The sequence below is a fragment of the Aquarana catesbeiana genome, linkage group LG01, assembly GCF_042186555.1.
Source record: "Aquarana catesbeiana isolate 2022-GZ linkage group LG01, ASM4218655v1, whole genome shotgun sequence".
In the NCBI taxonomy this organism is placed as follows: domain Eukaryota; kingdom Metazoa; phylum Chordata; class Amphibia; order Anura; family Ranidae; genus Aquarana; species Aquarana catesbeiana.
Window position 1 is genome coordinate 692,632,799 of NC_133324.1, and position 15,512 is coordinate 692,648,310.

Here is a 15,512-nt window from a genome sequence, read left to right on the forward strand (position 1 = left end):
GGACAGCAAATTGCCACTGTTATACAAGATGAACACTCACTACTTTACATTGTAGCAAAGTGTTATTTCTTCAGGGTTGTCATATGAAAAGACATAATAAAATATTTCTGAAAATGTGAGGGGTGTACACACTTTTGTGAGAACTGTACATATTCTCCTACATATACTCAACTTGTGTTATTTCTTTACTTGCACATAGAATAAAATATGGTTTTGTTATGTAGATACACAATGCGGAACAAAGTTTAAAGCCTGTGGCAAGAAATTATGCTCTGCTTGAATATGAGCTGATCGATATATTGTTGACGTAAATTAACCATGTCAGTTTACTAGTACTGACAATGGCTTTCATCAAACAGGAGTGACTGTGCAGGAATTAAAAACATTGTATAATGATGGTCATACCGAAAGAGACCAGTGTGAGAAGTAGTTGTTTCAAAAGCTAGGCTGCACTGCAGCAAAAAAGGCTGAATAGCTTTCAGTGGTGGTAACCCTATAGCTTTGTAACATAGTTGCAAAAAACATAAAAAAAAAAAAAAAAACAACCGATGACCAGCAGGGGTAGAGGTACTACTTCCAGTTATAACTGCCTATAAACCTTTTAAAATATAAATACCATATATTACTAATATATTTAAAGAGCCCTCATCACTTCACACATTCAGAAAACGTGCCAGAATCTTATACTAGTGCTTCCAAGGATGGAGAAGCATGTGACCTCTTTCCAGGTTTGCCAGGCCTGAGAAATTTTACCCAATGAAAAGGAGGATGTCATCATCCCTGCGTAATCACCAACACCATGCTCCTTGGAGTCTACACAGAGTGAAGAATGGTGGAGGAGACAAGAATATGTGGTTCAGTGGGTAGGGTAGTAAGAGATCTGTGCCCTGAAGTTGCTTTAAACATAAAAAGCACCTTTTTATGTTTGCCAAAAGACTACTAAAAATGTTGATTTTAAAGTAAATGTATTTAAAATGACAAAAAAACATTTCTTACCAGTTATAGTGGAGTTTCCTTTTTGTAGTTAAAGCTAGGATCAGTTCCTTCAATTTGAAGTTTAAGTGACTGTTTAAGGCCCAAGTCTGTTTCTGTTGAAGGATATCCTTCTAGAACTTCCGGATGCCCACGACCTTGCAGAGAACGAGGCACAGAAACTCTACTAAGAAAAACCTGATTCCCTTGAAGGTGATAATTGGGATTGGTCATTATGCCATTCCTTTTCTTTTGTTCTGCACTCTGCTGTTGAACTGAAGATATCTGAATTTTTGAAGGGTCCGTAGGGATTTGCTTTAGTGGTACATTCACTCCAGGGCCAGAACTGGGAACATGCACTCTTTTGTCAAATTGTGTCATTTCATATTCCAAAACCTTAGACTGGGAAGAGCTACTTTGCTTGGTTTTCTTTGTTACAGAGCTAGATTTGTTTGACGATTCTCCTTTGCCCCCTTTACTTGTCTTTGTGGATTTTAAACTCGGTTTGATTTGGCTCCATTCAAATTCACTTGTTGGTGAATTGTTCTGCCCTAAAGACTGTGTTGTGGAAGAGGGGGATACTACTGACTGTCTACTTCTGCTACGTGGAAGTGAATGCTGTTGAATTTGTTCTGTGAAAGAAAGGCAATGGAAGCTATCAATAGGCACTGTTTGAGCAGTTGCTGTAGATGAAGTTGTACGAAGTGAAGAGTTTTTAGAACTTTTAAGTGAATTGTTTGAAAGAGAAGACTTATGTCTATCTACTGTAGAATCTGGGGATTCTGAGGGAGAACTGAAAGCATGAGAGGGTCCATTACACAATCCACGCATAGTTGGGTGAACATCACCACCGCCAGTGCTGGATGAGCTATTAGATTTAACTGTTAAAGACTGTACTTTTGTTGATGGTATATTTAAGTTTTTTTGTTCCATTGTATGAACAGGCGATGGATTGCATCCATTGAGAGTTGATGCTCCATATTTTTCAAGCAACTTAATTATTTGTGTATGCCCATTTTTAGCAGCAACACGCATAGCTGTCCTTCCAAATTGATCTGCATGATTTGGATCTGCACCATGTTCCAATAAAACCTGCACAACTTCAGTGTGTCCTTCCTGGGCAGCAATGCAAAGTGCAGTAGCACCTTGGTTACATGTATGATCGACCAGAGCACCATTATCAATTAATAGCTGCACTACTTTTACATGCCCTTGCCAGGCAGCAGACTGTAAGGCAGAACGTTTCTCATTGTCAGAAGCATTAACATCAGCCCGGTAGGACATCAGGGTCTGAACCATCTCTAAATGTCCCTGCCAGCAGGAAACATGAAGAGCTGTTCTCCCTTCAGTATCACTAGCTTCCACATTAGCTCCATTTTCTAAAAAATATTCAGCCATTGTTAACTGATTTTCCAGGGATAGAATGTAAAGTGTAGGACGTCCATCAGCATCTTTGGAGTTGATGTCAGCATCAATGCTCAAAAGCAATTCAACTATATCTCTATGCCCTTCCAAGGAGGCAACACGGAGAGCATTGCGACCATCATATCCTTTTTGATCAACAGGAGATTTATTTTCCAAAAGAGTCTGTACACAATCATAATGTCCTTCCTGGGCAGCTAGAACTAAAGGTATTCTGCCATCATTATCGATTTCACTTGTTCGAGCACCTTGTTCAATTAATGCTTCACAGATTAGTCTGTGACCCTCAAAAGCAGCCATATGAAGTGGAGTCCATCCAGCATCATCTCTATGGTTTTCATCTAGGCCTCTGTCCAGAAGTGTCCTTACTACTTCAACATTTCCTTGAGCTGATGCTATGCTAAGAACAGTACGACCTTCGCTGTCGATGCTATCTACAGCAGCACCCCAGAAAAGTAACGTATTAACAACAGATGCATGCCCCATAGAAGCTGCAGCAAGGAGGGGGGTACGTCCATTGTTATCAGTGTGATCAACATCTGCACCACCTTCTAGGAGAAGATCAACCACATCCACGTGTCCCTCATATGCAGCCACAAGTAGGGGAGTCATTCCATCCTTATCACAATGGTCTACCTCTGCTCCTCTCTCAATCAAGAGACTGACCACAGATGCATGACCTTTGCTTGCTGGAACACAAAGAGCTGCTACTGATAGGGCGGTTCTTCCATCCACATCTTCATGATTGACTTCTGCACCATGATTTAACAGATGCTCTACAATTTCCCTATGCCCCATGTATGCTGCTGCAATCAAAGCAGTTCTGCCTTCATTGTCAGCTTTGTTAACTTCAGCTCCATGCTGTAGTAAATTCAGTACAATATCTTCATGCCCTCCCCATGCTGCTGCTCTTAAAGCTGTTCGACTGTCAGCGTCTGCACAATCAACTTTGGCTCCAGCATATAAAAGTGCAGACACAACCTCAGTGTGCCCACCCCATGCTGCAGATCTTAATGCTGTCCAACCATCATGATCACAATGATTTATATTTGTGCCACATCCAATTAAACAATTCACAACCTTCACGTGGCCTTGGCGGGCTGCCAAAGTAAGTGCTGTTTGCCCATTGGCATCTTCAATTTCAAGATCAGATCCTCTTGAGACTAGCAAGTTGACCACATCTAGATTACCACTATATGCAGCATTAGCCAACAGAGTTCTTCCATTTGAATCACACTGATTAACAGATGCACCATTATCGAGGAGTGTACGGATTGAATCTTCTCTTTCCAAAGCTTGCCGTACAATGCAACACGTTCTGTCATCCTCACTGTCAACATGGGCACCAGCTTTCACTAGTAATTGCAGCACCTCTTGTTCTTTTGGTATTAACGTACATAAGGAGTCTTTTACACACGTTCCATTCCAGATCATCCACAAAGCCAGTTCTGAATTTGTTAACTGTAAATTTGAATGTATTAGATGTAATGCAAATTCCTGAACCTCTACTGGTGTCAGTTCTTTTGCTCGGCATGTATAACTCATTGCAATCATCCTATGTCCCTCTGCTGCATTGCATAAATATTTCTGGGTGCAGTGCTTTACATCAAGCAGCCACTCAGCAAAACTGTAGTGGAACAAGATTTTAGTATTTCCTAGTCCATCAACAAGTACTTTCGACAGAGCATCCATCTTACGCTGAAAATCCTCCATGGTTAATGACATGCTTTTGGTCCAGACCGCATGAAACAGTTCAATAGTTGTTAGTGGTCGACAAGCAGCTAGGATAACATTTAAAATTGGTTGGACCTTAGCAAACTGTTTTCTTACAAACAGCCTCTGACACAGCCAGAGGTATAAACCATTTAAAGTTCCAGGAATATCACGAATTTCACGAAGCATGATGAAGTTTTCAACAACGCCATCTAATACACGCTCCAGATAAAGAAAGCACCCGCTGCTTTTAATGTGAAGCTGATTTAACATCTCTGCAGTCTCCTTTGTTAAATGTTGTCTCAGTGCTTCTTCTTGGTCTAAACGATGAAGAATATATTGCTGGACGTCTTTAACTATGTAGGCCTTTCGAAGATCATCTAAACTGATCTTCCGGAAACCTGCAAATAAGAAAGGAGAGAATAATTAGCAACTATAGTACCGTTGAACATCAATATTTAAGCTTTACAACAAAAATTTTAGAGTTGGTGGGGTCAATTTACTAAAAATCTTAATTGATCAAGCTGACGTTAGAAGCCGATTGGCTACCATGCAGAGCTGCACCAGATTTTGCACTCTCCAGTTTTAGTGAATAAAAACTACTGTGCCAGTTTGAAACACAGGATGTGTTTTCATAATTTTTGAGATCCTTCAAGCAGGCAAACTTCATTCTTTACTCTGATAAGGAAAAGCGGTTCCCACTTATATTACATTCCAGCAACAATAGAAAAGAAAAAACTACACTTCCTGTATTTATTTTTTTAGAAAATTCCAAATATACTGCTGAAGAAACCGCAAGAAAATGTTCACATAGAAAACCTGTTTTACAAAAATCATTAGGAAATTCTACAATACTTCTGCATGCCAATTTCACATGCAAATCTTGATTTTTCTGTAGAAAATGTAAATAAGTTAATACTGTATTGACATATCATGTGATATATTTTATACCATTAGGTATGATTAACACGTTAATGAGCGTTTTCATGTAGAGCCATTGTAATCAATAGGCCCTTTACCACTAAAAGTGGACATGAACTTTCTGGTCTAACACAAGTTGCATAGATGTGATAGTACCATATAATACCATTTCGAACCTGTGTACATGCTTTAAAATGGCATTTGAATACTGTTCTGAGGGGCAGTCAGAGTCACATGTTCAGGAACCCAAGTCATTAATGCAAGAAATTCTGCATTTGAGCATAAAGCCCTGAATTGCAAGTGCCACTCAGAACAGAATACAGCTGCTGCATTTTACAGCCTTTGATTTTAGCAGGGCTGCTATCAGCGGGATGTATGCTGCATATGTGCCTCCTGGGCTCTGGAATACGCTTTTTTTTTTTGTTTTGTTTAGACTATATAGTTGGGTTCACATACGTGCAAATTGAATGTGGGTTTTCCTGCATCCAAATTCACATGACATGTGAGTGTGACCGACTCTAAATGGAGACGGTTCACACATGTTTGGGGCGGCCACGGCCCACATTCCAAAAGGGTCCTGTGTGTATTTGGGGACGGTTCAGGTGCAAATTCAGGCAAAAATTTTGACCCGATTCACACCCGAACTGGTGAGCAGGAACGCACTGGACCCCATTCTGGGAACTGCCGCCGCACATATGTGAACTCGGCCTAAGGCTTCATGCGCAGCTCCTAAACTTTAGTTTGGCATTTTTTTTGCCAAAGCTCTAAAACTCAGCTCCAGGAATCCTATGTGTCAATGTACACACAGGCTTTTAGCAGAGTTTAGGAGCTGCCATGTTTAGGCGAGGTTAAATCTCCCTCTTCTGAATGCAGGAGTAGAGCGTTCAGTATAGGAACGTTATGACTGCCAGCCATGGGACAACGCAGGTTATGATGAAATGGTGTTTAAAAAAAAAAAAAAACGCAGTTTGCATTTTCCCGTAGGCGCGGTCAGGGTGTACATGTAGCTTTAGGGCAAAAAAGTTTCAAGTCTTTAGGCTGACATTTGTATTAATCACTGAACTCATTGCGAACGGTGCCTCACAGTGCAAGCAATAACCGAATGATGGATGTATACTTATATGGATAACAGACATGTCTCAAAACACTTGCATCCTCCAATTTACATATTCACAACTGTAGAGAACAGTAAAATGAAAAAAGCAAAAACACTAGCAGTATTTCTTTCTTTTGGATTTTGTTATTAAAAACGATACCTTAGTCTGGAATTCTTTAGGGGCTAACATTGACAAACACATTTTGTTTGAATAGGACAAATATGAGTGACCCAAGAATGCTGGTCTACTGTAAGTAAATGCTTCTAATTCTGCATGCACATAGCTTGGGGTTATTACCTTTACATCACCAATAAAGTAAATACATAACAAACAAACAAGGCAAAAGGACCAAAAGTTTAAATTGAAATACTTTACGTTTGCCCGGAGATGAGATTTAAAGTCTTTTGAAAAAAGCAGGATAAAAGTCAATGTATTAGTGCTACACTTATCTTAAAACCATTTCTGCAGTTATGTACAGAACACAAAGATTCTGTACTGTAGCATTACAGACCTGATTCAAACATATCCCACTTGCCGCTAACAAAACATGAGATCACTACTAAAGATGTGGGTTTTTGATCTTTGCATTCAGGAGCTTATACAAGTTTCTAAGTGATGTGCCACAGGAATGCAGCTTGTTACTGGAATGCATCTACATTGTGGCGTCTTTACTGTAGTAATCAAAGTCAACAAAATGTATTTTAATGTGCTTATTTACTCACCTGAATCCCACAGCCTTCCTCCTTTTTCACCCTTAAAGTGGTTGTATACCCACACATTTATAAAAAAAAAAAAAAAAAAAAAAAAAGAAAAAAAAAAAAACCCTGTAAAGGAAAAAAGGCATAATGAGCTAGTATTTACCGCATACTAGCTCATTATGAAATACTTACCTTAGATAGAAGCCCCCGTATCGCAGCCCAATCCACGCCAAGGGAGCTGACATTTTGCCCTCGGCATGTCTGCCGGACCTTGAGCTGGGCATTCAGAGCGAATGCGCCGCTGACGACAGCGGCCGCACGCAAAGTGAATATCTCCTAAACCATACAGAACAGTGCACTTTTGGCTGTGGAAACACGTGCAATTTATATGGTGTCCCACACCCACAACAGTGTGAATCTACCCTTACAGAAGATAGATGTAACTAGTTAGATCAGGTGAAAACACATGGGAAAAAGCCTAACAAAAAAAAAAAAAAAAAAGAAAAATTCAGCTACCACATCTAATGATTGGTAAGCTATAATACCTCAATTGTTTGGTTTTGGGTTTCGCTTTAAACTGTTAGCATAACATTAAAGCAGGGTTCCCACTTAAAAAAAAAAAAAAAAAAAAATTAAAAAAGTCAGCAGCTACAAATACTGCAGCTGATGACTTTTAATAAATCGGACACTTACCTGTCCCAGGGTCCAGCGATGCAGGGGCTCGAATCCCTGCTCGTTCCCCCCTCCACTCGGCGGAGCCGGCATTTTAACTGTGGGCGCCCGGCTGTGGCTCCACAGCCGGGCACAAACTGCGCGTGTGCGAGCCGAGCGCCGTCACTGGCCGCACAATCATCTGGGACCGGTCACGTGTCCCAGATGATTGACAAGAGGGTGGGGGGACAGGCGATCTCCCTTCCTGCGCCAAGGGAAGTGACGCCAGGAGCCCAGGCGCCGAAGGAGGCAGACTACGAGGGACCCCCTAGCAACAGGCATTTAGAAGTAAAAAAAAAATTTTCTCCAAATGTTTTTTTTTTTTTTTTTTTTAAGCACATCATTTTTTTTTTTTTTTGGGGAGTGTGGAACTCCACTTTAACATATAATCAAGCTGGGTTTGCACAGGCAGAAATCATCTCTAATGGTAACATTTTAACAGGTCTGAGATCACTACAAAATTCCAGTTTCATTTTGCACTCTTAGACATTCATTCAGTAAACACAAATGCCATTCTGAGAATCCTATTTGTTGAAACCTCAGGATTAAAACAGATTTCTACTGGTTGATTTCATCTTTACAATTTTGGCTTATGGTGATGGTAGAAGGTCTGAATCAGGACAGGGAAAGACCCAATTCATTCCCCCCCTCCCTATCCAATTCTGCATCAATTCACTTTGCACAGCATTCTATTGCTCGCCATTATCAGCAGCACCAAATCAATATTGCATTTGATCTGTTCCTAGGGAAGAAGGTAGAGCTAGACTAAATCCTTGTATACACAATGAGAAATTCGGACAAATGATCGCACATTGTTTTTTGCATGCTAGTCTCATATGGAAAAATTAAGAGTTTACTAAAGTTACGAAAAAATCCTTGGCAGAACACAACTTTGGAAGTGACGTAATGTATTGTATTCTTTCATTTCTGAGCATGCGTGGTCTTGCTCTTTTTTGTATGTAAACTGTACTGATTGAAACGAAATCCGGTATCGTATAACAAAAATGTTCGTGTTTGTCCCTTCAGATAATTTTGGATTAACTGTCGCGATCGGCTCTCGAAGGCTGTGTACCAACAACCAGATTATCGTACGATCGATTAGAAGGGGGTATTTTTCGTCTGATTTTCTGATCATGTGCACTAGGCTTAAACCAGCCTTGTCAGATTTAAAAAAACGGCTGCTAGAGCTCACAAATGTGATGGTGCCAGTAATGAGCTTTAAAAGGATATTTTCACCTTTCGTAACATGTTACACCCTGAATATAGGTGTAACATGTTACGAATGGACCAGCCCATGCACCTCCCTGATCCCCGCTGTGACAGCTAGCAGGGTTCTTCTCCCTCCCTGCTAGCTGTTACAAAAAAAAAGAAATCAAAACAAAAAAAAAAAAAAAACAACATGTGGCCCAGCGCGGCTCCACCCGCGTCGCTGATTGACAGGGCTTTGTGCATGGAAAACTACAAGGTCCAGCAGCCTTTGCGGCTGTCTGCTTGTAGTTTTCAATGAACTAGCTCATTCATGCTTCCTATTAGAGCTGCACGATTCTGGCTAAAATGAGAATCACGATTTTTTTGCTTAGAGGATAGATCACGATTCTCTCACGATTCTCGCGGCGTAACATCATCTTTCACATTAAAACAAAAAAAATTGCGCTAACTTTACTGTTTCTTTTTTTTTATTTATTGAAGTGTATTTTTTCCCAAAAAATTGCATTTGAAAGACTGCTGGGCAAATACAGTGCGACATAAAATATTGCAGCAATTGCCATTTTATTCCATATTATAAAATATTATAATAAATAAATATATATATATATATTTTATCTCTAATGTTTGGGGGTTCCAAGTAATTTTTTTTAGCAAAAAATATTGATTTTAACTTAAGAAAGAAGTGTCAGAAAAAGATTTAGACTTTAAGTGGTTAAACTTCCTGCATTTACAGGTTGTTTAAAGCTTGGCAGATTGCCCAGGTTATTTGTTTACACAGAGAAGTTCTATCCCTTTGATCTAAGAAGGAAGTTAGATACAATGTTTCAAGTTCTAAACTTGGCAGAATGCCTGGATGTTTTCTTTTGACAGCTGAGTGAGCAGATAGTCTCTCCACTTGTTTATATGAAAGAATCGTCAAACTCAGCAGGAGAGATCGTCAGGGGAGGTGAATCGAGATCACGATTTTTTAACGATTAATTGTGCAGCTCTACTTCCTATCAGATTGTATCTGCACTGTATTGTATTTTGCTGCTATAGATTGCAAGCCCTGGAGTGCATCGATTCAGCTCCCCAGCCAGAATCCAGCAGAACAGCTGAGCGAGGTGCAGTTCTGAAATGCCATGGGACTATCAAATGTAATCCCAGCACCTGTTCAAAAATTGAATTTTTGACTAAAATACTAAACGGGACAGTTTCACTTTAAAATCTGTGCCATGAAGGAAAGCCCAATTTACAGTTTTAGAATGCTGCTGGTCTTGACAATAATTTACCAGCAGAATATTCTCTAATAATTTATTGTCGAAGCGCCAATTTATTCCATTTAATTTATTATTTTTCAAAAAGGACTTTAAAGCGGAGCTTTTGTTAAAGCTGAACTACAGGTATGATCGTTATTGCAAACATTTTTGGCACAAGTATGCAAATCTCATAATAGGCCACTCAGTATGTGGACAATCACTGAAGAGACTGGGGGTCGCTCACTCAGCAAGATCACCTTATATTTTTTCAATAAATGCAAGGTATTCTCTGATTAGATGCGGTGGAGAGGAGGGCCTAGGATTTCATGATCTCCACCTTGTAAAATCAGAGTAGGACTTGTATTCATTTAAAAAAAATAAAATAAAAAGATGGTATTTGGATGATGACAGTGCCAAGTGAGTGAATCCCCATGGTCAGAATGTGGAGGGGAAGCTGCTCACACATGATGCAGAACATCACCACTATCACTGTAGTAGTGCCAACTACTACAGTGGTTGTCAGCTTTCCCTGCAGCCCCTCAAGTATGAGATATGCATACTTACATAATGCCAAGCTGGACCAATGCAAGTATACATTAAAGATCATACCTGGAGTTGAGCTTTAACCACTTAATGACCAAGCCTATTTTTCAAACTTGGTATTTACAAGTTAAAATAATTTTTTTTTTTATTTGCTAGAAAAATTACTATTTTTTTCCCCAGACACTCTAGAGCAGTGATCATCAACCCTGTCCTCAGGGCCCACTAACAGGCCAGGTTTGCAAGATAACTGAAATACCGTACATCACAGGTGATATCATTTGCTGCTCAGTGATTGCAGTATTCTAGTCTGCATCTCCCCTCCCCAAGGAAATACAGAAAACCTGGCCTGTTAGTGGGCCCTGAGGACAGGGTTGATGACCACTGCCCTAGAGAATAAAATGGCGGCCATTGCAATACTTTATGTCACACCGTATTTGAGCAGCGGTTTTACAAGCACAATTTTTTGGGGGAAAAAAATACACTTTAATTTAAAAAAATAAATAATAAGACAGTATTGTTAGTCCAATTGTTTTTTTAAATTGTGAAAGATAATGTTACGCCGAGTAAATTGATACCAAACAAGTGCTTCAAAATTGTGCCCACTCGTGGAATGGCGACAAACTTTGACCCTTAAAAAGGAGAAGTATGGGTTTGGCTTTTTTCCCCATAATCACAATTACCTAGGTGGATGAAGCATCAATCCGATGCTGCATCTGTCCCCCGGCATCTATGCACTGAGAACCGAGCGATCAAACACTGCCGATGGCTCGGTTCTCTCGGCTCCCCCCAGAGGAGAGCTGCTGACTGTCAATCAGCAGCTCTCCTGCTCTGCTCCTCCACGCTTACTGGAGCGCTGAGCTGTGGAGGGGCAGGGAGAGGTCATCTCAGCGGCTCGCCGAGAGGCTGAGACTGCCATCAGTCCAGGTACCTGGCGGATCCAGACTTCCGAATTCAGGATGACGCCTAGACTGATCTTGGTGAAATCAGCAGAGAGTGGACTTCAGACTGCTCTCTGCTGAAAATGGGTCACAGAAGTGCAAAACGAACTGCACTCCTGTGACCTATAGGAGAAGCCCAGCTAAACAAGCCCAGGCTGGACTTCTTCTTTAAAAATCTCCATAGGCGACGTTTAAACATTTTCTACAGGTTACCAGTTTTGAGTTACAGAGGAGGTTTTTTGCTAGAAGTATTGCTCTCGCTCCAACGATCGCGGCAATGCCTCACATGTGTGGTTTGAACACAGTTTTCATATGCAGGCGCGACTTGCGTATGCATTCGCTTCTGCGCACGAGCTTGGCGGGACGGGCATTTTTTGTTTTTTTTTAATTATTTATTTTACTTTTTAATTTTACAATGTCCCTTTTTTTTTAAAAAAAAAAAAAAAGGAAGGGTCACTATTATTCCTATTACAAGGAATGTAACAATCAAAAAGACCTCAGATCTCACATTTACACATAAATGCAATAAAACAATAAAAATAAAATAAATGTCTTTTTTTTCCCAAAAAAAATAAATACAATTACCCCTTTAAGACTATTGGGTGGAAATGACGTTTGACGTCGCTTCTGTCATCCAATGTTATGGAGCAGGGGTCATCTTTCCCTCACTTGGCTCCATGTTTCAGAGGGGAGAGGACCTAATTGGCTCCGCTGCTACCGACAGCCCCGTAAAGCGGCAGAGACGACCAGAGCATGGCGAAAGGGGTGGGGCCCTATCCCGCCCAGATAAAATCTCACGGCGAATCTGCCGCAGAGACCACTCTGAAAGTGGACTGCCCGCCATTTAAAAAAAAAAAAATGGGGTTGTCAACTATCTGCTGCCATAACCCTGGTATTTAACGTCAAACAGCCATCGTACGACTGCAGGTGGTCCGCAAGTAGTTAAAGTGGTTGTAAAGACACAAGTTTTTTTTTTTTTTTTTAACCTTCCTGCATTTTAAAAAACCTTCAGCATGAGGCTCCCCTGCAGCCCCCCTAAATGCATACCCAAGTCCGATCTCAATCCATCGATGTGCACAAGAGCCAAGGCTCTCTCACTCCTCACTGGTTCAGAGATGGCTGCAGAAGCCATTGGCTCCCAATGCTGTCAATCAGAGCCAGGGACAAAAGAGCAGGGTTGGGGCTGAGCCCCACTGTGTGTGTCTTAAGTACAGGCAGAGCAAGGCTCGGGACCAAGTATGCACAAGTGCCCCCATATCAAGAGGCTTTTGGAAGGGGGGGGGGTGTTGTCTGGGAGCCAGGAGTGCCAGCATGGAGGAGGAACGGGGCTGTCCTGTGTAAAACCATTGCAAAGAACAAGTATAGCACATTTGTTATTTTAATAACAAATAAATAAGACAAAACCAACAAAGCTTTACAATACTACACAGCTATTCCGAATCCTCCACTGCAGCTGGCTAAGTGTACGTGCACACGCGCAGGAGTGACATGGCGCCATGAGCACACTCTGCTCCTTCACAGAACATGCTCTGCTTCTCCTGTGCGCGCACTGGAGACTCCCCTGGAGCGAGGTTTGACCTTGTGACGCTGCCTGGCCAAGGGGAGTGTACAGGTGGGCGGGGAGTCTGGTGACATCACGAGCGCGGAAAAATAGACCCGTCCACTGAATCCGAAGTTTTGCAGGGCTCCAAATAGAGAAGGGGGAGATATATAAAAAGATAGCATACATGCAGGAGGCATGTATATACAGTACCTAGAGATCAGCACTATGCCATTACTTTGGAAACAATGAGAGTGGGTTTACATCCACTTTAACCACTTGCCGCCCACCATATAGCAATATGGCGTCCGTAAGTGGTTGCGATATCCTGACCGGACGTCATATGACGTCGCCAGGATATCAAGCCGGAGCGCGCATCGCGGCGAACGTTGTTGCGGTGTGTCAGTCTGATACACCGCAACTCCGATCTAGAGTCTCTGACAGAGACTCGTGATCAGCCATGTCCAATACGGCTGATCATAATGTAAACAGGAAGAGCCTTGACCGGCTTTCCTCACTGTTAGACGTGAGTAGAGGAGAGCCGATTGGCTGCTCCTCTGACAAGCGGGGTCTGTGCAGATTGATTTTTAGCACAGCCCCCCAAGGATGCCCACACTGGACCACCAGGGACGCCACCAGGACCACCAGGGATGCCACTACTAGTTACCACCAGGTATGCCACACTAGACCACCAGGGATGCCAATCAGTGCCCACAATGGATACCAATCAGTGCCCACAATGGGCATCGCTGATTGGCAGGCATTAGTGTTTGGCACTGATTGGCATCCATCAGTACCATCCAATAGTGTACAGTGCCACCTATCAGTGCCAAGCCATGCCCATCCTTGCCACCTATCAGTGCCCATCCATGCCGCCTATCAGTGAACATCCGTGCCGCCTATCAGTGAACATCCGTGCCGCCTATCAGTGAACATCCGTGCCGCCTATCAGTGAACATCCGTGCCGCCTATCAGTGAATATCAGTGATGGCTATCAGTGAACATTCATGCTGCCTATCAGTGAACATTTGTGCTGCCTACCAGTGAACATTTGTGCTGCCTACCAGTGAACATTTGTGCTGCCTACCAGTGAACATTTGTGCTGCCTACCAGTGAACATCCAGCCGCCTATCAGTGCCACCTCATCAGTGCCCGTCAGTGCAGCCCCATCAGTGAAGAGAAAACTTACTTATTTACAAAGTTTTGTAACAGAAACAAAAAAATTTTTTTTTTTTTTTCAAAATTTTCGGTCTTTATTTTTTTAGCAGAAAATAAAAATCCCAGAGGTGATCAATTACCACCAAAAGAAAGCTCTATTTGTGAGAACAAAATGATAAAAATGTAGCTTGGGTCCCGTCTAGCCTGACCGCGCAATTGTCATTCAAAGTGCGACAGCGCTGAAAACTGGTCTGGGCAGGAAGGTGTATAAGTGCCAGTATTGAAGTGGTTAAGGTTCACATTTCACATGAATCATCACATATGACATCAGTCATTAGAACATGTGTCAGCATTACCAAATTTACATTTGTGATAAAAAATGTTTTTTGTTTTAGGCTATCTAGAGCATTGTGGGTCCTTGGAGACTACTAGTCTATTGTTTTCAATCAAATAAACCCGTCTACAAGAAACAGCAAGAAATGACACAGGGAGTAGAGTCTACAAATAATGAATAATACGCCTGTAGCCATGTATTTATTAAAAACCAAAACACATTTCTTTTGAGAAATAAAAGCAGCACTAACCCATATACTGATGATCTTCTATAAAATATCCCAGTGATGTGAGCAACTGCTGATCTCCTCAAACTCTCATTCAACATTTCCTTATGCTGCACCCCAAACACAGAAATGACACAAGGCACCTACTACAAAGGTTAATGAACGAGCTTCTTATCTTGGAGAAGAAGATCATAAAACACTACTTTCTTTGAAATTTCCAGAACTCTTACAGGAAAATAAATAATTTTCTAAAGGAAATCCTGCACCTGGGATTAGAAAAGCACAGGTAAGCATGTTTCGCATTTGCAGTAAAATAAAGGGTACAGAAAAAAAGACTGCACCTGGTACAACACCTGCTGCCTATAGAACTACCCAACATGAAGACCAAAGCTACCCTTATGACTAACTGCTGTGGCATTCACTATTTAAACCTGCTGAATAATCTGGAAGGATTACATTTCACAATGTTATACTTAACACATTTAAAAATAAACCACATGGGAAAATAAAATACTGCACTGGCAAGAGTTTCAAAAACACTGAAGGAAGGCGTTTCCATATACAACACAACATTAACCCATTTATTTCTGTAGCACTTTAAACTAGGATGGAAATGTATCTAAACACTGCCAGAAGTAGTACGGCGCATTGGATTAATCTAGTGGACAAAGCAGTGATGTACATGTCAATAGTATATGCTTTGTTAATAGCACAATTGTTTTATATTTGCTTGTCAGGTCAAGTAATGCCCCGTACACACGGTCGGATTTTCCGATGGAAAATGTGTGATAG

At 41.3% G+C, this 15,512-nt stretch overlaps 1 protein-coding gene across 1 annotated transcript in view; it reads right to left on the reverse strand.

Annotated features, from left to right (window-relative positions):
* ANKRD50 (ankyrin repeat domain containing 50) overlaps nucleotides 1–15,512 on the reverse strand; it is a 98,676-nt gene that overhangs the window by 19,124 nt on the left and 64,040 nt on the right. The window contains exon 4 of the mRNA XM_073603661.1: nucleotides 997–4,508. Within this exon, the coding sequence (XP_073459762.1) occupies nucleotides 1,000–4,508 (3,509 nt within the window). The 3' untranslated portion in view covers nucleotides 997–999. The remainder of the gene's footprint in view (nucleotides 1–996; nucleotides 4,509–15,512) is intronic.